General features: G+C 44.3%; 1 protein-coding gene across 3 annotated transcripts in view; it reads left to right on the top strand.

Moving 5' to 3' along the window:
• ntrk2a (neurotrophic tyrosine kinase, receptor, type 2a) overlaps nucleotides 1-25,598 on the top strand; it is a 56,918-nt gene that overhangs the window by 26,019 nt on the left and 5,301 nt on the right. For 2 of the 3 annotated variants that reach the window (XM_045706691.1, XM_014172160.2), the window contains exons 13-16: nucleotides 12,750-12,935; nucleotides 18,585-18,715; nucleotides 20,147-20,319; nucleotides 22,495-22,741. In XM_045706691.1, the coding sequence (XP_045562647.1) occupies nucleotides 12,750-12,935; nucleotides 18,585-18,715; nucleotides 20,147-20,319; nucleotides 22,495-22,741 (737 nt within the window). The remainder of the gene's footprint in view (nucleotides 1-12,749; nucleotides 12,936-18,584; nucleotides 18,716-20,146; nucleotides 20,320-22,494; nucleotides 22,742-25,598) is intronic. The other variant, XM_014172161.2, reaches the window with a different exon arrangement.

Below are 25,598 nucleotides of genomic sequence, written 5' to 3'. Positions count from 1 at the left end.
TACATGGCCTTCTTTCCCACCGCCTTGAACTCCCCCAGCTCCGGGGTATGGAAGGAAAGCAGCATCCCCACGTCCTCCTCTAATGCCCCCGCCGCAGCACTAACATCACTAACATTTAGCGCAGGGAACACATACTCCAGACCCTCCTTCCACCGATCAGAGTTGGAAGTATCAGTCACATACTGCCGATGAAGTACTGGCAAAGAATCGCAGACCTCAGCTACGACCTTCCTCAGTAGGCGAGATGATCGGATCCCCGCTGTTTCTCCCAGCTCCTCCAACGATCTTCTTCTGCTCCGCATCAGGTGACCCAGCTTGGTACACCCCACACCTAACAGGCATTAACATAGGCTGGCTAAACCCATAGCACGGGACTAGATAACAGTGTTATAAAAAAGAGGCTCTTCAAAAAGCCACATCCCTGGTGGCGTGCCGGCCTTACGGGACATGTCAAACTCTCCAAGCCTGCATAACAGACTCATAGAATGGAGTCAGGCCAGACAAATCACCCACCTCCAGCTTTAAGAGGGAAATATGCTTATCTAAGCCCAACCAGCCCGCTCTCCTCATCAATGTGTCGGCTGTATCGACCCAGCTAGAACCGTCACTGTACAACAGTCTCTGGGCTGCTTGAAGTCGGAAAGCCATGAGCCGAGAAGAAATGTCCACCAGGCCTTGCACACCGTCGTGCAGTGGCAGGTACAGGGCTGCAGCTTTAATCCAATGTTGTCCAGACCAGAAGAAATTGACAAGGGTTCTCTGAAGCTCTTGTATCAGGCCCCCCCAGTGGCTGCAAAATCATTAGTTTGCCACAGAGTAGAGGTGGCTAGGTTACTGGCTACCAGCACCCTTCCCCTATAAGGGGTAGCACCCATTTCCACCTAGACAATCTGGCACACACCTTCTCCACTACACCCTCACAGTCATTTTTTTAAAAGACATCGGAGCCTAGAAAAACCCCCAAAGTCTTCATCCCATCTCTGCCCCAGATATTCTTTCAATCTGTTTGAGAGACACTTAGATATGTAAAAAAGCAAATGTTTAAGTTCCTTGCTCATAACATGAGAACATATGAAAGCTGGTGGTTTCTTTTAACATGAGTCTTCAATTTCCCAGTTAATAAGTTTTAGGTTGTAGTTATTATAGGAATTATAGGACTATTTCTCTCTATACCATTTGTATTTCATATACCTTTGACAATTGGATGTTCTTATAGGCACTATATTATTGCCAGCCTAATCTCGGGAGTTGATAGGCTTGAAGTCATAAACAGCACTGTGCTTCAAGCATTCCGAAGAGCTGCTGGCAAACGCAGTAAAGTGCTGTTTGAATGAATGCTTACGAGCCTGCTGCTGCCTACCACCGCTCATTAAGACTGCTCTATCAAATATCAAATCATAGACTTAATTATAATATAATAAACACACAGAAATACGAGCCTTAGGTTATTAATATGGTCAAATCTGGAAACTATCATTTAGAAAACTAAACGTTTATTGTTTCAGTGAAATACGGAACCGTTCCGAAATTTTAGCGAACGGGTGGCATCCCTAAGTCTAAATATTGCTGTTACATTGCACAACCTGCAATGTTATGTCATAATTATGTAGAATTCTGTCAAATTAATTACGGTCTTTCTTAGGAAGACATGGTCTTCACACAGTTTGCAATGAGCCAGGTGGCCCAAACCGCTGCATATATCCTGGTGCGAATGCGCTTTTGTTAAAGTAGGCTGTGATTCGATGATAAATTAACAGGCACCGCATTGATTGTATGCAACGCAGGACAAGCTAGTTAAACTAGTAATATCATCAACCATGTGTAGTTAACTAATGATTATGTGAAGATTGATTGTTTTTTATAAGATAAGTTTAATGCTAGCTAGCAACTTACCTTGGCTCCTTGCTGCACTCGCGTAACAAGGGGTCAGCCTGCCACGTAGTCTCCTCGTGGATTGCAATGTAATCGGCCATAATCGGAGTCCAAAAATGCCGATGACCGATTATTATGAAAACTTGAAGTCGGCCCTAATTAATCAACCATGCCAATTAATCGGTCGACCTCTAGTGAATATTAACAGTGAAAATATTGTGATCAGAAAAACCTACAGGAGTAATGTCACATCTTACAACCCCACCACAGTAGTGCTCAGATACATACAACCTGTCTAACCTTGCTGCACTGACACGACCTTCATTAACGTTTAGCCATGTGTACTGCCTAACTTTTGCATTTCTTACTCTCCACATATCAGAAAGCTCAAACTCAGTTAATAGACCAGACAGACAAATTTGTGACCACAGGTGAGGTTCTTCAGCAGTGCGATCAACAGTAAAATCCACTGTACAGTTCCAGTCCCCCCCTGAAACCATAAACCCCTCTTGGTCACACTGTCTTAAGGTTTTCTTTATTTTATCAAATACGGAAATACGCTCTGTACTCTCATTAGGAGCATAAAAAAAACAACAAAGCACATAACATCCGCCTTAACCAATAAAACCTGACCCTTGACAATCTCTGTTTTAGATACCACAGTCACCCCTAAGCCTGAGGAAAGCAAAATTGCCACCCCAGCACTGAAATGAGTACCATGACTGAGTATATGCTGCCCGTCCCACCACATACCCCAGTCAACCTCATTAGCCTCATCACTATGCATCGCCTGTAGAAAAAAACCACATTAAGCCTTTTCTGTTCTATTATTTCTAATACTCAAGCCCATATCCTTCTCCTGATCCTCCTCAACTGAGGCCACAGACCCCTGACTCCCCTCTGCCACATCCCTCACAACACTCCCCACTTGCACCCCATCACTCGTACCGGGAATCTCCTCCACTGCCTGGGAGACTAGCCCCAGCTGAACCCCCTTCTGTACCCCATTACTCGTAATGGACATCTCCTCCACTACCTGGGAGACTAGCTCCACCTGAACCCCCTCCTGTACCCCATCACTCGTACTGGGTATCTCCTCACCAGTCTTGGGAAGTGGCTCCCCAGTTCCATCCTTACCTCCTAAAACAATATTTTTCTGCTGCACATCAGACGTTATGTTCTCCTCTGGTACAAGCTGCAACTCAGTACCCTCAACAACAGGTGCTTGTGGCTGCTCTACCACAGTTGGCCCACCTCTCCCTACATCAGTGGGCCCAGGCGTTACGAGGCCCACCTCTCCCTACATCAGTGGGCCCAGGCGTTACGAGGACCACCTCTCCCTACATCAGTGGGCCCAGGCGTTACGAGGACCACCTGCGTCCCGCCCTCCACCCTCTCCCTTTTCGGACAAGCATGTAGCTTATGGCCAACATCCCCACACTCAAAACACTGTTGACTACTCATACTAGCATAAGCCATATACAGTCTGTTGTCATACTTGACTTCAAATGATAACTCCAAAGTCTGCTCCGGTCAGTCCAAAAACATAAACACCTGTCGCCAAAACGACATAACCTGTTTCAGAGCCAGGTGTTTGCAACCCAGCAGGACAATTTTAATTGAACTTGCAAACTTCTCAAACCGCAATGGCTCGTGCTCCAATAGCTCATTGGGAATAAACAGTGTTACATTCGAAATCGTTACTCTTGTTGACGGAGAAAAAAGTGGCGTAACTTGAATAAACATACCTTTAAGAAGTACACCATGCTCAACCATCCGATCGACAAGACGCTCTTCTTTAAGAAAAACCATCACCGCTTTATTCATCCGGGATGCATAAGCAACAGTTTCTATGGCGACCAGAAACCCCTCCACAGTGACAGCGGCTTCAGTAACACACCTGAACAGGTGTCAGGGACAGGGACAGCATCACCATGTGGGTCGCCATCCCCACCAAAACCAGGGCAATTCCAATAAGAAATACAATAAACCTAATTCTACCACTGAAAAAAACTACCTTAATCAGACACCACTCACACTCGCCCTAACCATTCCCAGCATGCACCAACGAGAGAGAGAGAGAGAGAGAGAGAGAGAGAACTAGCAGGATGGTGTCATGTAAATACAGTTTGATGGTTGAGGTGTACACTGAGCTAGGTTCAGTAGGGGCACCTAGCCATGCATACTGTATATTCTATACATATCTCCACATGCTAACACATGAACTAAAACATACCATACCAACAACCTACATCTCAGCACCCATAATACTTTCATCAGACATAAAAGTGTAAAACACACATACACACTCATTAAAGCTGCAGTTCAAATGGAAGTCAGGTTTGATGTATGGAGAGTATTTAATTGAGGATGTTACAGGGTCATTGTTGAGACACTTTTATCATACAACTTCAATGAAATACAGTTACACACCATTACACTTCCATAGCAAAATAAAAGACAGGTTTTCATAAACCATTAACCTTCTTTTACCAGTACATATAGTATATCAACATGTATTGCACATATTTGTACATATTTAAGTGCTATATTTTTGGAAGAGAAATTAGATAGTCATTCTAACACTGTATTAACTAACATTTATTAAACTTGAAGTGCATCTTAAAATGTTTTTTCTACTGGAATATGTGTGTACACTCCGATATGCAGTATAAAATGTGTTTTTATACTTGCTGGAATATCCAGGGCCAAGAGCCTCTTGTAAGTGTGTTATGTGGTTGTTGTGCTGTACATGATGGCATTGATTGCTGTAGTGTTTTACATCATATTGAGTTATATTGAGGCTGACTCGTAGACAATAAAACTATTGGAACACATTGTACATCCTTATAATTTAAGTGAATGCATTTTTCTCCAGTGTCCTCCCTCTCTGTCTTTCCTCCCCCTCTCCAGAGTGTGTGTGAGGTTTGGTTTTGTAGAAGCTCATCCACACATTCTGATCACACACTGACCCTGAGCGATGCAGGGACATCACACACACACACACACACACACACACACACACACACACACACACACACACACACACACACACACACACACACACACACTTTCTGAAATGGGGCATTCAATGCCCTCAATGACCCTCGGACTGGACTGTCAAAATGTAATCCATCCACTTCTATGTGTGTATTAAAGTTGCCATTCAACATGAGGAATCATGGAACCTGCTACGGAGTGCACCACCACACACAGCCTTTAATTCCCAAGACAAACAATGGACGGCTAATAGTGTAAGGAGAAACGATGTATGCTCTTTGCCTGTCTCTCTTTCTCTTTGCTTCTCATTATTCCCCCTCTCCTTTTCTGTCTCGTCACCTTCACATGTTTTAAGTGGGAGGAGGTGAGCCAGTCTCCCTGGTGTCACATGAAAAGTTGAATGTGGTTTGTTTATTAAAAATAGAAAAGCACTGACAGAGAGAAAGAGAGCGAGAGAGAGACAGAGAAAATCTATATTTTTACATGGAGGGGGAGGTCAGTTAGGAATCTGATATGCTGCAGACTGTGGCTAGGTCCTGTTCTGTCAGGTAGTGAGGGCTGGATTCAGAGCCTGCCATTAAATTGCAGTGTAAATGAAATTGTATCCTTCCTTCCATCTCCATTAGTCTTCATTCCTTCATCCTTCTCTCTCCCCTGTTCAATTCATTCATCTGTCCATCGACCACTCCTCATCTCCTCCACCCCCATCTCTCCCTGCTCATAACCTTCCTTTCTCTTCACCTCTACTCTCATTCCTCCACACGTTTTTCTCTCTCTTCCTATCCCACCATCCCTCCTTTTCTCTGTGTCTGAGATCAATAGATCACTTCATGTGTTCCGCGAGGTTAGAGGTGCGTTTAGAGAGCAATATGCTCAGGTTACCCTGCTGGAGGGCAAGGGGGCAGGTGTGGGGGTAGGGCAGGCTCTTAGGGCCAGAGGGATGACAGGACACTTTACCGGTCATCACTGCCGGTTAGCACTGAGCGTGTAATAAGTGGACGAGAAACACATTGTTCCTCCTGCCTTCGTGAACATATCTATCTCAAATACCTCATACCCCTGCACAGTGATCTGGTACTGCATAGCTCCCTGCACATTGATCTGGTACTGCTACTCCCTGTATATAGCTCCCTGCACAGTGATCTGGTACTGCTACTCCCTGTATATAGCTCCCTGCACAGTGATCTGGTACTGCTACTCCCTGTATATAGCTCCCTGCACAGTGATCTGGTACTGCTACTCCCTGTATATAGCTCCCTGCACAGTGATCTGGTACTGCTACTCACTGTATATACAGTGAGGGAAAAAAGTATTTGATCCCCTGCTGATTTTGTACATTTGCCCACTGACAAAGAAATGATCAGTCTATAATTTTAATGGTAGATTTATTTGAACAGTGAGAGACAGAATAACAACAACAAAAAATCCAGAAAAACGCATGTCAAAAATGTTATAAAATGATTTACATTTTAATGAGGGAAATAAGTATTTGACCCCTCTGCAAAACATGACTTAGTACTTGGTGGCAAACCCTTGTTGGCAATCACAGAGGTCAGACGTTTCTTGTAGTTGGCCACCAGGTTTGCACACATCTCAGGAGGGATTTTGTCCCACTCCTCTTTGCAGATCTTCTCCAAGTCATTAAGGTTTCGAGGCTGACGTTTGGCAACTCGAACCTTCAGCTCCCTCCACAGATTTTCTATGGGATTAAGGTCTGGAGACTGGCTAGGCCACTCCAGGACCTTAATGTGCTTCTTTTTGAGCCACTCCTTTGTTGCCTTGGCCGTGTGTTTTGGGTCATTGTCATGCTGGAATATCCATCCACGACCCATTTTCAATGCCCTGGCTGAGGGAAGGAGGTTCTCACCCAAGATTTGACGGTACATGGCCCCGTCCATCGTCCCTTTGATGCGGTGAAGTTGTCCTGTTCCGTTAGCAGAAAAACACCCCCAAAGCATAATGTTTCCACCTCCATGTTTGACGGTGGGGATGGCGTTCTTGGGGTCATAGGCAACATTCCTCCTCCAAACACGGCGAGTTGAGTTGATGCCAAAGAGCTCCATTTTGGTCTCATCTGCCCACAACACTTTCACCCAGTTGTCCTCTGAATCATTCAGATGTTCATTGGCAAACTTCAGACGGACATGTATATGTGCTTTCTCGAGCAGGGGGACCTTGCGGGCGCTGCAGGATTTCAGTCCTTCACGGCGTAGTGCGTTACCAATTGTTTTCTTGGTGACTATGGTCCCAGCTGCCTTGAGATCATTGACAAGATCCTCCCGTGTAGTTCTGGGCTGATTCCTCACCGTTCTCATGATCATTGCAACTCCACGAGGTGAGATCTTGCATGGAGCCCCAGGCCGAGGGAGATTGACAGTTCTTTTGTGTTTCTTCCATTTACTAATAATCGCACCTACTGTTGTCACCTTCTCACCAAGCTGCTTGGCGATGGTCTTGTAGCCCATTCCAGCCTTGTGTAGGTCTACAATCTTGTCCCTGACATCCTTGGAGCGTTCTTTGGTCTTGGCCATGGTGGAGAGTTTGGAATCTGATTGATTGATTGCTTCTGTGGACAGGTGTCTTTTATACAGGTAACAAACTGAGATTAGGAGCACTCCTTTTAAGAGTGTGCTCCTAATCTCAGCTCGTTACCTGTATAAAAGACACCTGGGAGCCAGAAATCTTTCTGATTGAGAGGGAGTCAAATACTTATTTCCCTCATTAAAATGCAAATCAATTTATAACATTTTTGACATGCGTTTTTCTGGATTTTTTTGTTGTTATTCTGTCTCTCACTGTTCAAATAAACCTACCATTAAAATTATAGACTGATAATTTCTTTGTCAGTGGGCAAACGTACAAAATCAGCAGGGGATCAAATACTTTTTTCCCTCACTGTAGCTCCCTACACATTTATCTGGTACTGCTACTCCCTGTATATAGCTCCCTACACATTGATCTGGTACTGCTACTCCCTGTATATAGCTCCCTGCACAGTGATCTGGTACTGCTACTCCCTGTATATAGCTCCCTGCACATTGATCTGGTACTGCTACTCACTGTATATAGCTCCCTGCACAGTGATCTGGTACTGCTACTCACTGTATATAGCTCCCTGCACAGTGATCTGGTACTGCTACTCCCTGTATATAGCTCCCTGCACAGTGATCTGGTACTGCTACTCACTGTATATAGCTCCCTGCACAGTGATCTGGTACTGCTACTCCCTGCACAGTGATCTGGTACTGCTACTCCCTGCACATTGATCTGGTACTGCTACTCCCTGTATATAGCTCCCTACACAGTGATCTGGTAGTGGTACTCCCTGTATATAGCTCCCTGCACAGTGATCTGGTACTGCTACTCCCTGTATATAGCTCCCTGCACAGTGATCTGGTACTGCTACTCACTGTATATAGCTCCCTGCACAGTGATCTGGTACTGCTACTCCCTGTATATAGCTCCCTGCACAGTGATCTGGTACTGCTACTCCCTGTATATAGCTCCCTGCACAGTGATCTGGTACTGCTACTCCCTGTATATAGCTCCCTGCACAGTGATCTGGTACTGCTACTCCCTGTATATAGCTCCCTGCACAGTGATCTGGTACTGCTACTCTCTGTATATAGCTCCCTGCACAGTGATCTGGTACTGCTACTCCCTGCACAGTGATCTGGTACTGCTACTCCCTGTATATAGCTCCCTGCACAGTGATCTGGTACTGCTACTCCCTGTATATAGCTCCCTGCACAGTGATCTGGTACTGCTACTCCCTGTATATAGCTCCCTGCACAGTGATCTGGTACTGCTACTCCCTGTATATAGCTCCCTGCACAGTGATCTGGTACTGCTACTCCCTGTATATAGCTCCCTGCACAGTGATCTGGTACTGCTACTCACTGTATATAGCTCCCTGCACAGTGATCTGGTACTGCTACTCTCTGTATATAGCTCCCTGCACAGTGATCTGGTACTGCTACTCCCTGTATATAGCTCCCTGCACATTGATCTGGTACTGCTACTCCCTGTATATAGCTCCCTGCACATTGATCTGGTACTGCTACTCCCTGTATATAGCTCCCTGCACAGTGATCTGGTACTGCTACTCCCTGTATATAGCTCCCTGCACAGTGATCTGGTACTGCTACTCCCTGTATATAGCTCCCTGCACAGTGATCTGGTACTGCTACTCACTGTATATAGCTCCCTGCACATTGATCTGGTACTGCTACTCCCTGTATATAGCTCCCTGCACATTGATCTGGTACTGCTACTCCCTGTATATAGCTCCCTGCACAGTGATCTGGTACTGCTACTCCCTGTATATAGCTCCCTGCACATTGATCTGGTACTGCTACTCCCTGTATATAGCTCCCTGCACAGTGATCTGGTACTGCTACTCCCTGCACAGTGATCTGGTACTGCTATTCCCTGTATATAGCTCCATTCTTGTATTTTATTCCTCTATTGTGTAAATAATTTTTAGTTGGGAAGGGCTCGTAAGCAAGCGTTTCACGGTCAAGTCTACTCCCCTTGTATTTGACACGTGGCAAATAAAATGTTACTTGATTTCCTCACCGTGGTTTAAGAGATCATCAGCATCTCACCTCGTTTTAATGACACTGACAGGCATGATGTTCTTTTAAGCCGTTTAATACACTCCTTATGTGTCACGCCCTGACCATAGAGAGCCCTTGGTTCTCTATGGTATAGTAGGTCAGGGTGTGACTGGGGGCGATCTAGTATATACATTTCTATGTTGGTGCTAATATGGTTCCCAATTAGAGGCAGCTGTTTATCGTTGCCTCTGATTGGGGATCATATTTAGGTAGCTATTTCCCCACCCCTGTTTTGTGGGATATTGATTGTTTGTTAGTGTGTTTGGGCATTACCTCCTCACGGTCTTTGTAAGGTTTGTTATTTTGTTTTGTTAGTTTCACTTAAATATGTGGAACTATATTCACGCTGCGCCTTGGTCTGCCCATTTACAAAATCGTGACAATATGTCCATAACCCCAGCAGCCCTCTAACCCCATATCCAATAAATGGTCTGTCTGTCTGTCTGTCTGTCTGTCTGTCTGTCTGTCTGTCTGTCTGTCTGTCTGTCTGTCTGTCTGTCTGTCTGTCTGTCTGTCTGTCTGTCTGTCTGTCTGTCTGTCTTAAGGAGGAGTGCTTAGCGAGCCAGAGGAGATCAATATAGTAACAGAGTCTCCGCCCCCCCAGCCCACCCCTGCATTAGAGCAGCTCTGTCTGTTAAAGTGTGTTAGGTCAGGACCTGACCCCACTTATGACCCCCATGGCCCACAGACCTGTTCTGTGCCCCCCACCCCTCCCCTTCCCTCCTACAGGCTAAATAGGGTTTATAACGATCTGACCCTAGACCTCACCACTAATGATGAGTCCCCCCGACACACACACTTACAGCAATAACCTGCTTAGGATGCGGTGTGTGTGAAATAAATACTAATGTTAAGCACATGCCCTCTCTAACATCATGGCTGAAAATCATAAAGCACTAGTTACTGTAGTATCTGCTGTTTGATTGAGATACAGAACTAAGAGAAGTTGAATGCTCCCAGATTGTGTCAAGCCGAGAGTGTATTTCAGTGGGGTTCAGAGAGGCCCGTCTGTGGGCCGCCTGACATCACTGTCTCTGGTAAGTCATATACTGTACATCACCTAACTGTCTGTTGTCTACCAGGCTGTCTACACTGCAGGTCAACCTGATTAGACCGGCCATTCTTGCAGGATCACTGCTCTCAGTTAGAGAAAATCCATACATATGTCTCCAGTCAGATCCAAGATGGATGCCTCTCTGGTATCCACAATGCATTGCAGTGCCGCCACTACTGTACAATGAGGCTGCATAATGGCTCTTCCAGAGGAGGTGGAGGAGGAGGCGTAATGGTGGCACATAATTTGAGCACCCACGGGGGAGAGAGAAGCCTGTTTGCGGTGAAACCACTCAACACATTATCGGTGGAGAATCAAAGAGCTCCCCTGTAAAGCTCTACGGTCAGTGCACTTCTTGAAACTCCACGGACGGTAGCCACCACAGAGGAAAGCAGAGCAGGACTGGACGAAAAGAGGTCCGATGTTTTGAGATTGTAAAGTTTAGATGGATTATCAAACCGCCAGGAGGCAAGCCTCACCGTTTGTCATGAACTAGGACCCCCATAGAGGTTTTCCTGGTCAGGTTTCGTGGTGAGGAAAAAACTCCGGGCCCTAGACAATAAGAAATAAGGTCAATCATAATTCTTCCAATCGGTAACCTGCCAACCATTGCTCCACTAGGTTAACCCTCTTGGGGGAGATTTTAACTAGCCTACCTTGGTAAGGGTCACAACAATTCTTTTCATGAGTCTCGCAGTCATTTGTCAGGGATTGTGTTGCTTCCTTTCAACACAATGCTGGAGGTCACAGAGATTAGAGGTCATGGGAGCTAGTTTGGACAGATATGTGCTTTGACTCCATTATTCATGTTTCACCACAATCTGGTGATCAGCGTGCATAAATGGCAGCATCCACCCACACTGTCACATACGCACGCACGCACGCGCGCGCACACACACACACACACACACACACACACACACACACACACACACACACAATCTTATAAGCCTACTGAGAGACAATCCCTCTTTGTTTCGCTGTCCTGTTCCGTTGCCTCCTCCTGCTTAGGAATGCACCACTGCTATTCCTCTACTGCTCCAAAACATCACTGTGGTGTGTGTGAGTGCATGCGTGGGTTTTTAGAGATTGAGACTGTGTGTATGAGAATAAAATATGAATTGTTTATTTTGGGATAGAACTGTAAACCAGAGAAGAAAATACATTTGGTCCACAGATAAATGATAAACAGAAAGGAATGAGCACAGGCTCAGAGTCCGACCGTCATTCTCTCCTCATTCACAAAGTACTGTGTCAACACATTCTTTCTCATCATGACCTAAACTACTATTGTACATTCATTAGCCCTGAGGGGAGACAATTGAATGACATTTTGGAGAGTTTGGTTCCTAACTTCCACCAGTTTAAAGACCACATTTCTGTTCGTGGGACAGATGAGAAAGAAGCAATCCTTGACATTAACAAAAATGTACTCAAACATACTGTATTTAACAATATTTGAGTATTACTTGTGGTAACATTGCATATAAAATGCAGTTATACCCATATTGCGTATTTTGGATATGGGTTTTGACATGCACATCTACAGACGGATATAGTGTCTTAGGTTAGGGAGGTTAATAATATCATGATGATAATGTGATCAGTGATACCTCATATCTCAGAAACTCATGAACAAGGAAGGATGTGGTGATTGGTATGGAATTGAGCCTCATACTTTTTGTAAAAACAAAAACATGCCTCCTCTTCCATTTTTTTAAATTTCATTCTTCCACTTTAATTTTCCTCAAACACCACTTCTCCCCTTCTCTTCTGCTCTCATCTCTTCTCCCCTTCTCTTCTGCTCATCTCTTCTCATCTCTTCTCTTCTGTTCTCATCTCTTCTCTTCTGCTCTCATCTCTTCTCCCCTTCTCTTCTGCTCTTCTGTTCTCATCTCTTCCCCACTTCTCTTCTGTTCTCATCTCTTCTGTTCTCTTCTCTTCTCCCCTTCTGTTCTCATCTCTTCTCCCCTTCTCTTCTGTTCTCATCTCTTTTCTTTTCTTCTGTTCTCTTCTCTTCTGTTCTCATCTCTTTTCCCCTTCTCTTCTGTTCTCATCTCTTTTGTTCTCATCTCTTCTCCCCTTCTCTTCTGTTCTCATCTCTCCTCTTCTGTTCTCATCTTTTCTCTTCTCATTTTTTTCTCTCTTCTTCTTCCTTTTAATTCCACTCTCCTCGCTCCACTCTCCTCTCTCCTCTCTCTCAGGTGCGTCATCGGTGATCAGTAACGATGACGACTCGGCCTCTCCTCTCCACCACGTGTCCAATGGCAGTAACACGCCGTCCTCCTCTGAGATGGGCCTAGACGCGGTCATCATCGGCATGACCAAGATCCCCGTTATCGAGAACCCTCAGTACTTCCGCAGCAACAGCATGCTCAAATCAGACACCTGTGAGTACAACAAGACCATGGCTTACACACACACGCACAGACACACACACACACACGTGTATACACTCACAAGACACACATACAAATGGCTTTCTTTAACACCAGTTCCTTTTAATGGGTAACAGATATAGCCTACTAGACTGTAGCAAAGAAGAACAGCCTGCAGACTAGGAGATCTCAAAGGATCTGAGTGCTGACGTCACCATGAATCTGTTGCACCGACACATAGACGCCATCTAAGAACCCACACCAGAATGTACGTATGTGTGGGTTGCCTTAGCAACACTCTCTCCGCTGCTATGGAAATGGCACTGGAGCTGCTGATAAAATGTGTTGAGTGGGACAGGCAGTGCTCCGTGTGTGTGTGTGTGTGTGTGTGTGTGTGTGTGTGTGTGTGTGTGTGTGTGTGTGTGTGTGTGTGTGTGTGTGTGTCAATCACACTTGTCAGCTGTGTAGTTGGATCTATCTAATCCATCAAATTAGAGGTCATGCTTCTTAAAGGGGACACAAGTTCCTGAGCAGCTGATGTACGGAGGGCATCTACAATAGGACTGTGCCTCTGTGTTGTTCTGCGTTATACACAGTGTGTGTCTCCGCTATCTTTACCTGTCTGGGCCAATGGGGAGAGAGCTGTGGTCTGACTTGTGTCCGCAGAAAATCACCAAAAGAGATTTACGAGCCCCAGAAAAACATAACATGTCAGTCACTACTGTACAGCTGTGTGTGTGTCTGTGTGTTTGTGGTGTGTCTGTGTGTGTAAATGTCGTATTCAGTTTGATGAAAAAGAGAGCAACGGTGTAGGTAAGGTATTATGTCAGGAGAGTGGGGTGTGACACTAATATCTTAGAAACAGATCAATATCCTCCATTAGTTTGTGCACTCCATTAGAGTGGACAAAACTCATTATGTACACACACACACACGCACACACACACACACACACACACACACACACACACACACACACACACACACACACACACACACACACACACACACACACACACACACACACACACACACACAAACACAAACATGCATACAGTGCATTCGGAAAGTATTCAGACCCCTTGTCTTTTTCCACATTTTGTTACAGCCTTATTCTAAAATTGATTCAATTGTTTTTTTCCCTCATCAATCTACGCACAATACCCCATAATGACAAAGCAAAAATAGGTTTTTAGACATTTTTGCTAATAAAAAACGGAAATATCACATTTACATAAGTATTCAGACCCTTTACTCAGTACTTTTTTGAAGCACCTTTGGCAGCGATTACAGCCTTGAGTCTTCTTGGGTAGGACGCTGCAAGCTTGGCACACCTGTATTTGGGGAGTTCCTCCCATTCTTCTTTGCAGATGCTCTGTCAGGTTGCTGCACAGCTATTTCCAGGTCTCTCCAGAGGTGTTCGATCGGGTTCAAGTCCAGGCTCTGGCTGGTCCACTCAAGAACATTCAGAGACTTGTCCCAAAGCCACTCCTGTGTTGTCTTGGCTGTGTGCTTAGGGTCATTGTCATGTTGGAAGGTGAACCTTCATCCCAATCTGAGGTCCTGAGCGCTCTGGAGCAGGTGTTCATCTCTGTACTTTGCTCCGTTCATCTTTCCCTATAACATGACTAGTCTCCCAGTCCTTGCCACTGAAAGACATCCCCACAGCATGATTCTGCCACCACCATGCTTCACCGTAGGGATGGTGCCAGGTTTCCTCCAGATGTGACGCTTGGCATTCAGGCCAAAGAGTTCGATCTTGGTTTCATCAGACCAGAGAATCTTGTTTTTCATGGTCTGAGAGTCCTTTAGGTGCCTTTTGGCAAACTCCAAGCAGGCTGTCATGTGCCTTTTACTGAGGAGTGGCTTCCGTCTGGCCACTCTACCATAAAGACCTGATTGGTGGAGTGCTGCAGAGATGGTTGTCCTTCTGGAAGGTTCTTCCATCTTCACAGAGAAACTCTAGAGCTCTGTCAGAGTGACCTTTGGGTTCTTGGTCGCCTCCCTGACCAAGGCCCTTCTCCCCTGATTTCTCAGTTTGGCCGGGCAGCCAGCTCTGGGAAGAGTCTTGGTGGTTCCAAACTTCTTCCATTTAAGAATGATGGAGGCCACTGTGTTCTTGGGGACCTTCAATGCTGCAAAAATGTTTTGCTACCCTTCCCCAGATCTGTGCCTCGACACAGTCCTGTCTCGGAGCTCTACGGACAATTCCTTCGACCTCATGGCTTGGTTTTTGCTGTGACGTGCAAAGTCAACTGTGGGACCTTATATAGACAGTTGTGTGCCTTTCCAAATCATGTCCAGTCAATTGAATTTATCACAGGTGGACTCCAATCAAGTTGTAGAAACATCTGAAAGATGATCAATGGAAACAGGATGCACCTGAGCTCAATTTTGAGTCTCAAAGCAAAAGGTCTTAATACTTATGTAAATAAGGTATTTCATATTTTTTATTTTTTATAAATTTGCAAACATTTCTAAAAACCTGTTTCCAATTTGTCATAATGGGGTATTGTGTGTATACTTCTGAGGAAAACTTTTATTTAATCAATTGTAGAATAAGGCTGTAACGTAACAAAATGTGGAAGGCGCTGTACCCCGGCCTATAGACACACCCACAGACACAAATGCACTGTCAACTTGCACTGTCAACCTGCATGTCTTGTAACTGAAGTACTAAAGGCCAATGCATCAGAGCTTTCCTCCTTTGTTAGTGATCTACTCTTCTCTCAACCCCTCTTTCTTCCTCTTGGTCTCTCCACCCTGGTCTCTGGGTTTAGAAGGCTTAGCATTGTACTGGAAATTGTGATTCACAAATGTATACTGCTCAAAAAAATAAAGGGAACACTTAAACAACACATCCTAGATCTGAATGAAAGAAATAATCTTATTAAATACTTTTTTCTTTACATAGTTGAATGTGCTGAAAACAAAATCACACAAAAAGAATCAATGGAAATCCAATTTATCAACCCATGGAGGTCTGGATTTGGAGTCACACTCAAAATTAAAGTGGAAAACCACACTACAGGCTGATCCAACTTTGATGTAATGTCCTTAAAACAAGTCAAAATGAGGCTCAGTAGTGTGTATGGCCTCCACGTGCCTGTATGACCTCCCTACAACGCCTGGGCATGCTCCTGATGAGGTGGCGGACAGTCTGTGGTGCAACGTGGCGTTGGTGGATGGAGCGAGACATGATGTCCCAGATGTGCTCAATTGGATTCAGGTCTGGGGAACGGGCGGGCCAGTCCATAGCATCAATGCCTTCCTCTTGCAGGAACTGCTGACACACTCCAGCCACATGAGGTCTAGCATTGTCTTGCATTAGGAGGAACCCAGGGCCAACCGCACCAGCATATGGTCTCACAAGGGGTCTGAGGATCTCATCTCGGTACCTAATGGCAGTCAGGCTACCTCTGGCGAGCACATGGAGGGCTGTGCGGCCCCCCAAAGAAATGCCACCCCACACCATGACTGACCCACCGCCAAACCGGTCATGCTGGAGGATGTTGCAGGCAGCAGAACGTTCTCCACGGCGTCTCCAGACTGTCACGTCTGTCACATGTGCTCAGTGTGAAGCTGCTTTCATCTGTGAAGAGCACAGGGCGCCAGTGGCGAATTTGCCAATCTTGGTGTTCTCTGGCAAATGCCAAACGTCCTGCACGGTGTTGGGCTGTAAGCACAACCCCCACTTGTGGACGACGGGCCCTCATACCACCCTCATGGAGTCTGTTTCTTGGTTGTTGCCCTCCTACGGCCTCCTCCACGTCTCCTGATGTACTGGCCTGTCTCCTGGTAGCGCCTCCATGCTCTGGACACTACGCTGACAGACACAGCAAACCTTCTTGCCACAGCTCGCATTGATGTGCCATCCTGGATGAGCTGCACTACCTGAGCCACTTGTGTGGGTTGTAGACTCCGTGTCATGCTACCACTAGAGTGAAAGCACCGCCGGCATTCAAAAGTGACCAAAACATCAGCCAGGAAGCATAGGAACTGAGAAGTGGTCTGTGGTCCCCACCTGCAGAACCACTCCTTTATTGGGGGTGTCTTGCTAATTGCCTATAATTTCCACCTGTTGTCTATTCCATTTGCACAACAGCATGTGAAATGTATTGTCAATCAGTGTTGCTTCTTAAGTGGACAGTTTGATTTCACAGAAGTGTGATTGACTTGGAGTAACATTGTGTTGTTTAAGTGTTCCCTTTATTTTTTTGAGCAGTGTACTTTCATCAAGTTGTTTACTCTTCTCCTGTGGTATGTCTCCTATTCACCAATGACATCAGAACACAGTGACTAAAGTCTAAAGCCAATCCCTACACCACCGTCCAGAAGTGAGTCTTTGGAAAAGCCACAACTAATTAGCTAAAACTCTAAGGAGAATGATAGACAGGGGAAGGGGTGTGGTTTTGTCTCTTCTTGACATGCATTTTCTCAACTCTTCTTGAACTGCACTGTTGGTTAATAAGGGCTTGTAAGTACGCATTTCACGGTAAGGTCTACACTTGTTGTATTCGGCACGTGACAAATAAAGTTTGATTTGATTTGTACTTACTGAGAATGATACGTGTAGTAAATGTGTGGCGTTTTGTTGTGTAAATGTACATTTACTGTACATGAATTGACAGGAATTGTTGAGTTGTATGGTTGTAATGACTGTAATGGTGGAAATAGTTGAGTTGTGAGTAGAAAGTGTTTGAGTAACAGAGCTATATGATAGCTGTTCATATGTGTGTATAAAGAAGAGAGTTAGTAAGAAATGGTAGTGTGTTGTGGCTTTTTTGGGTAGATGTTTAAGGAATTGTGGGTACTTACATAATTCTCTGAGCTGTGGTTTTGACAGATGTGATGTCATCAGGTTAACACACACAAGCACACCCGTACACATGCACACACACAGACATATGCACACACACAAACACACACACACACACAAAGCTGTGCTCAGGTCTTGAGTCTGTACTTTCTGGCTTAATGGCCTACGCGCTCTCTCTACCTCTCCATAACTCTTTAATATTGGGTTATGGTTCTCAGTAAGTTAGTGCAGCTCGATGCAGCTTCAAAGTCTAGCCCTCCGCAATGTAATAGACTGAGTGGTGAGCTTTTCTTCAAATGCATTTCTTAATTAGATCAGAAATAAATCTTGACATTTGTGTCCTGTTTCTCTCTGAAGACAGTAACCTGCTGATGAATATGTTTTGGTGTTCTCCACTGTCCTTGCGCTACAGAGAGTTCAGTGGGTGCAGCTCTGGGAGAATCCCGCAACTGTATCACCACCAGCCAGATTTCAGCATCAAAAATCGCTATTTCAAATAGACTTTGAAACATCTATTTCTGACGATTCCCACATGATAGCTATTATGCTGAGAGTCAGAGCTGACATGATGTTCCTATAATCACAATAAAAAGACAACACACAACTAATTGTGCACCTTTTACTTTTGAAAACACAGTGATCAGACAATACAGCTCATCACGATCAATATCAAGACAACAAAATAGTAGATAGATCATTCGGTTCAACCAATGACGGCTCCCAGTCCCCTAATCCAACCATATATCGTCATCTCTTCTCATCTAATATATATACTGATTACGGCATTCATATTCAGAAGTCACACTGATATATGTAATAACCAGGTTCTCTCTGTGTTGCAGTTGTCCAGCACATCAAGAGACACAACATAGTGCTGAAGAGGGAGTTGGGAGAGGGGGCGTTTGGGAAGGTTTTCCTGGCCGAGTGCTATAACCTGTCTCCTGAGCTCGAAAAGATCCTGGTGGCTGTCAAGGTAACGCTGCTCTTTCCAGTCTATCACAACCCACTGTAGGCTACATCGTTTGGCCAATTTCCAAATGGACCCCCAAACCCTACCCCTAGATACTCCTTTAGGAAAATCAACCAATGGCCTGCTTCCATCAAGAATTCCAGCATTCAAAGTATGTGGTGAAATTAGATCTTATAAGAGAGTTTTAATTAAATAAACATGGCATGGGAGAGAACCCCCTCCTCACGACTTCCTGTCTTTCCTTCCTGTGTCCCACCGTATTCTAAGTGTGAAGTGGGGCTTGAGTGGCAGGGCAGTATGTCCTGTATCTACTAGAAACCTGCCATTGAAGGTGATAGATGTGACTTTGCACTTTCCGAGATGCCGCTTCTACGGTCTAACATAGTCATATCCACTAATGGTAGTGGTTTTACATGCAAACATTGGACAGGCATGCACAAGCATGCAGCCATATAGGCTAAGATTCCATGTTTATGGTCAAACTCACAAGGGAGCCATCGATCACGATACAGAACAGTAGTGACATTAGCTAAGGCGTTGACAGTCAAGCAAAGATGCTAGCAGTAACACAGGCGATTTAATTCTCCAACGTCCCGGCAGTCATACAGTGTCATAGGTAAATCGCATTCAGGGGTGAGTTTCCTGAAATCTTTGTAGCTAATTTGGCACTTTTACTCCTCTGAACAACCCAGCCGCGAGAAAGTAATGCCAAATCAATGTTTAGCGGTCAATCTTCTATGTGTGAATGAACTTCAGAATTTGTCTAAGCACTTTAATGTTCTGGTAGTGGCGTGGGTCTGGCATGTTAAGAGAAACAAGGTACTATGTTAGTTCTGAGGCTTTTAGGAAACTCATCCACTTCCAGTTCTGTTCTGATCAAATTGATGAGTTCTGTTTCCTGAAATCTAATTGGTTGAAGATGGGGTGGAGGAATCTCTTTTTCTGCCATCTCAGCGTTCTAGCTGGGGGTCAGAACAGAGGGTCATCCTTTGGCTTCCTTAGCTCTCTCCTGTTCCTATTACATTTCCTGAAACACTCTCTCTCTCTCGCCTCTGCACTTAAATCGCTATGACAGATTTCATGATTTACGATCACTAATGCAAAGATCAGAACACGAAAACCAACCACACTACTTCTGTAAATAACACTGAACTTACTGTACAGAAGTATACAACATCTCTGCTTGGTCATTACCAATAACATAAAATTGTGGGCTATGGTTAAGTTCCTATAACTCACTTTTACTTTAAGAGTTACTTATGTCTGCACTTGGTGGATTTGAGCCAAAAACATCTTGTGGCAGAATATTCCCAGTAAGTAGTCTCCGTGCACAGTGTGCAAAATGTTTAAGTATGATGTTTTCGGTGTCTAACAAACTCAATTGTGAGTAAAAATTGGATAGTAACCTGTGTGCATGTGTGTTTGTGTGTTCAGACCCTGAAAGAGGCTAGTGAGAATGCAAGGAAGGACTTCCACCGGGAGGCCGAGTTGCTGACCAACCTGCAGCACCAGCACATTGTCACGTTCTACGGTGTGTGTGTGGAGAGCGACCCCCTCATCATGGTTTTTGAGTATATGAAGCACGGGGACCTCAACAAGTTCCTCAGGTAAACCATTCTGTGGGCACATTCATATTTAGGCCCGATTCAGACTTAAACAATTTATGCCTTTCCTATACACTCCTTTCCTACACACTCCTTTCCTACACACTTCTCAGTAGGTGGTATTCAGACTTGCCTTATGCAGGTGTGTAAGGCAAGTCTGGTTCCCTTGCACGTACTGAATATATTTAATTCAACTGCTGAAAACCCTCCCACTTGCTGGCCAACAGATTTTCTCCTGAAGTTTTAATTCAATAGGGTTTTCAATACATTTATCTTAAGGCATCCCTTTAAATACGATGTATCTTTAATTAGAATTTTATCGCCAGACTCACAAAAATACATAGAGAGAACGGGTTCAGGATACAGGGATCAATGAAAGAAAGCCATCTAAATATATGCATACTCGTCTCAATTTCAGCACCAACTGGTAGATTTTAAAATACTCTGATCTTGTAGATTATTTAGGACAATTTGGGGGACAGGAAAGAATGTATGAAACATTTTTTTAAAGTATTTATGCACGATATATATTGGTGAATCCAAAATACAGTGGCTTGATTCATCTTGAAGGTTGTCATATTGAAGTTGAATCCATGAAAAATTTGAAGGTAGAAAAAAGTGTACAATAGGTGTTGAACAATAGTCCTAGAAATCTAGCCTAATCCTCACTAATCATGGAACTGTATGACAACGGTCCAGTCATCGTGAACCATGCATCAGGCTAGGTGTGGTTTGAGTTCCATAATGATTCAAATAGGCTGCACAACGTTAGCCTAATAGGATTCACTAATGCTAGCGACCCTCAGCAACAACTACATGGACATGACAAAGGAAAGAAAGGTAAACTTAATTGAATGATGCAAAAGGAAATTGACCGTTACAAATGTATGTGGGTATTACTGATGGTGGCTTCCGATAGTGGCTAATATTTAACATGATAGAAATTGTAAAATAAAATGGAGAAAAGCCCAGGCATATAATTAGAACATTCTAAACTGCATACATCAACTTGGCAGGCTTGGCCCTAAAGAAGTCTATAGCTTGGGTCTCCAAATTTCATCCACACAGATTATGAGGGCATACAATACAAATTCTGAATAACGGCACAGCTATTTATACCCTATTTCACTGTGGAAAAGGGACCGCAATACATGTCATGTTGATATGATTTTCAGTTTGCTTCCATACGACTGGTTTCACATTCGTCTTCTGGGATCATAAGGAAAAATCATCTAAAACAATTTGCTATGTGTATTTCCAATCCCCTTCTCCAGACGGATGACTCATTTACCTAGCTCTCATCAATAGTTCTTATCAATTTATAAATGACAGAGCATGGAGAATGCTTTAATTTATATCGGAAAAAATTAAGTAGATGCTTTTTCCATTTGGAACTGGGAGGTTCGCTCCACCTTATTCATGGTTTCCTCTTGCATAAAGGTGGTGGAATTATGAGGAAATTAAGTCAAAGTCAGAATAGGGCGTATCTGTATACACACCTCTCCCACAGATTCATTTCTTTGATCTACAACCCCAACGAATAGCGGGTTAATAGCAAACTATTCTAATGCTTAAGTTAAAGGCCCGAATACGTGTAGAGAGATAAGTGCAGAAAATAGAATTACGTTCCCATTTCCGCGAGTTTAAAGATGCACTATGCAGAAATCGCACCGTCATTTCCTGGTTGATAAAATTCTAACAGTTCGTCTAATTTCAGTTTATAGTGTAGAGAATCATTGTACCATCTAAACTGCTGTGAAATATATTTTCCATAAACAAAAATATTGTATTTTTAGCTGTTTGAAGCTGGTGTACCAAACCTAAAGTACAAGACGGAAAAAACTAAACTTAAGAACGGGACGCATAGAAATAACACACATAGAACAGATATACCGCTTCTTAGACCTGCTTTCAATGAGAATGACAGATCTGTAACCCCCAAAAAATGTATATTGTAGCTTTAACTCGGGTTGGAATCCCCCCACCCCACCACCACATAAAATCCCACTAAATCTCTATTGACTGATGTTGGTCATGATCTATTTCAATGAAGCCATTACAGGAAGTGAGTTAAAACTCTGACCGCAAGAAGTAAAACATTTATAAATAAAGTTGAAAATGAATGTCACCTTTCAGGTTGTGATTCGGAATTTCAATGGAATTCCTCTTATTCCGTAGGGCTCACGGTCCCGACTCCGTGATGATGGGTGACGGTCCGACCAATAGGCCCGTGGTGTTGACCCAGTCCCAGATGCTGCACATCGCCCAGCAGATTGCTGCAGGCATGGTCTACCTGGCCTCCCAGCACTTTGTCCACCGAGACCTGGCCACACGTAACTGTCTGGTGGGAGAGAACCTGCTGGTGAAGATCGGGGATTTCGGCATGTCCCGAGACGTGTACAGCACGGACTACTACAGGGTAAGTGTATGTGTCGCCCTCTTTTTTCTTGGCCCCCTACTACTTCCCTTTGCATGGGCCTCTCTTTCTCCCTGCATGGGCATGAATCGATCAGTAGGCCCTGGGCCTGGTATGTTTAAGAATTTGTTCTTAACTGACTTGCCTAGTTAAATAATGGTTAAATAAAAAATAAAAAATAATAATTATATCTAGAAGATGAAAGCTGCATTGAGCAGTGTTTCTCAACGTTCTATGTTCCACCGGACCAGCAGGCTATATAGTCTGCCTATGTCTCAGAACTGCTTCAATAACAAATAGTATTGAATTGGTACCAGCTAACTAATCAACCGAGTATTTAACTAACTGACTGATTGGTCGGTCAGCGACAACATTCTTTATGGAGTGTCCCGAACGGGAGGTTGAGAAACACTGCAGAGGCCTTATACGTAGATGTCAGTGTATAGGTGTCACAGACCCTGTCTCTTCCACACATTCTCCACCTGCTTCCCTGCCTCCCCTTCTCTTTGATTTCACTATTAGTGTGTGACAACATACAACTGCTATCCACCTCCCCATACACACACCCACACACACAAACACACACACATACACACCCTCTCAGTAAAGTTAACCACTGGAGGAGTCGCCATAGCAACGGGCAAAGGCAGCACAGAGCATAAGTTATATCAGACAGTCCCTATGAAAAAAGTAATTAAATAACTTATATTAGTATGCAGCTCCACTACTACAAAGAGAGAGAGAGAGAGAGAGAGAGAGAGAGAGAGAGAGAGAGAGAGAGAGAGAGAGAGAGAGAGAGAGAGAGAGAGAAGGGGGAGGGTTGGGGCAAGTGAAATAAATCAACACAAATAAAGATGCAAGAGGAATGGTACGGGAGAAAACAGAAGAGAAGGGGGGCTTCAGAGTGGAGAGAAGGGACTGAGTGTGGAGAGAATTACATGAGAAAAGAGAGAGAAGCCAATGATAGATAGAGATAGATAGATAGATAGATAGAGATATGCCGAGAAAGAGACTGAAAGCTGCTTTCCCCCAACAGTTGTGTGAAGGAATGATGAACAAGGATGTAATAGGAGGGATCAAAAGGTAGACCAGCCCAAGTTGCTTCCTGAAATGGTACCTTATTCACTATAGTGCCCAGTGATGTCACATTGCACCCTCCCAGGGCTTTGATGGACAGCTGTAGAAGCCACCCAACCAACCCAAGAGCAGCCTCTTTCATAATTTCTCTTTAATCCACATGAATAAACAAACCTGTATGCGCTTTAATTACAGACCGACAGACAGGGCTTCATTGCACCCACTCCTGGGTATAAAAAACACAGTAATTCCCAGTAGAATGACCATCTCCATAGAAACACAGGGCAATTCAGTTCAGTCTGCTGGAACAAGGAGGAGGAGGAGTCTCCTAGTGAAGCCCCTCCCATGCAGCCAGTCTAAAGCATCCCAAAAGCTCTCTTTCAAGCCCGCCTGGTTGCCATGGATACCGCGGCCTCTAAACTCTAAATTCACAATTCCTCGTTTTCTTCTTCTTTGAGGTTTTCTGGCACAGACAAGCAGTGGGTTAGTTATTAATGAATATTTATAAGTCTGAGAGCAATAAGATCTCATGGTCTGACTTCAATATTCAACATATTTCTGTCAAGACTCGGCGGTTAAGTTTAGGCATTAATTGCGACTGGTTAAGGTAAGGGTTAAGGTTTGGGATAGGTTTAAAATGGAAGGAAAAAACGAGTGCCTAGCACTGGGATTGAACCCGCGATCCTCGGAGCTGTAGCTCAGATTGAATCCGCAGTCCTCGGAGCTGTAGCTCAGATTGAACCCGCAGTCCTCGTAGCCATAGCTCGCATTTTAAGCCCTTCCTCTATCCCCATCCACAACGTCCTAGCAAGCCGAGAGCCTACTAGATGATATTGTTAATAGGCGCTCATGTTGCCCCTAAGAATGCTGAAGTGGATCTGCCTCGCTCTAGTGAGCTCTAAAAACCATTGGGCCCTCTGAACAGGCTAGTAAAACTGCTTCTCTTAATATTTGATGAACTCAGGATGTTAAGAACAATTAATCAGGGGCTTTTCTACCTCACAAAGTAACACACAAATGTACAAACACACACATGCACACACAGAGAAACACAAACAAGCACACACACACAATCAAACATGCACATACACACAGAGCCATAAACACAAGCAAGCACATATAAACACAAGCAACAAGCATACACACAAACACAAAAAGTGGAGACACTAAGATCAGGAAAGAAGCATTAATATTTCAAACTAAACCACACTAACTAAATGAGACACTCACTGGATGTTGGCCTCAACCCCACTTGACCGTGAATCTATCGTAACAAACATACACACACAGTATCTCTCCTTGGAAACTCAAGTGGGGTTTTAGTTATGTGAAAACACTTAAAGTGAGTTATGTGTTGAGGAGGAGGAAAGAGCCTTTGAGAAGGCGGACTATAGCTAGATTGGTTTTCACAGAAAAACACACACACCGGTGATGACTATCTCTTGGCTTTAATGGACTAGTAAAGTAAAGGCCACTCTGACGAAGAGAGGAAAAGACCATTCAGGGCTGAGTGGGCGACAGACAGCAGTGGCCAGTCACAACTTCCTGTCTTGCGCAGTGTCTGGGGCGGTAAGACTGTAGCTACATTCCAAGCATTACAAAGTCCACCTGTACTGCAGCGCAGTAATTAACATGTTCTTCAAAGTGGATGGAACAGCACCGTCAGGGTCAGGGACATATTTCAGACAGGTATTTTATTGCATGGGTTATAGTTAGATGATTGCTTGTTTGTCACATTAACTATGTACCTTGCTGCAGTAAGGCATTTTGAAAAACTGAGCGTAACCTT

This window comes from Salmo salar, chromosome ssa24, assembly GCF_905237065.1.
Source record: "Salmo salar chromosome ssa24, Ssal_v3.1, whole genome shotgun sequence".
Lineage (NCBI taxonomy): Eukaryota > Metazoa > Chordata > Actinopteri > Salmoniformes > Salmonidae > Salmo > Salmo salar.
Note: the sequence above shows the minus strand (reverse complement) of the source record. Positions and strands in the feature narration are given on the sequence as shown.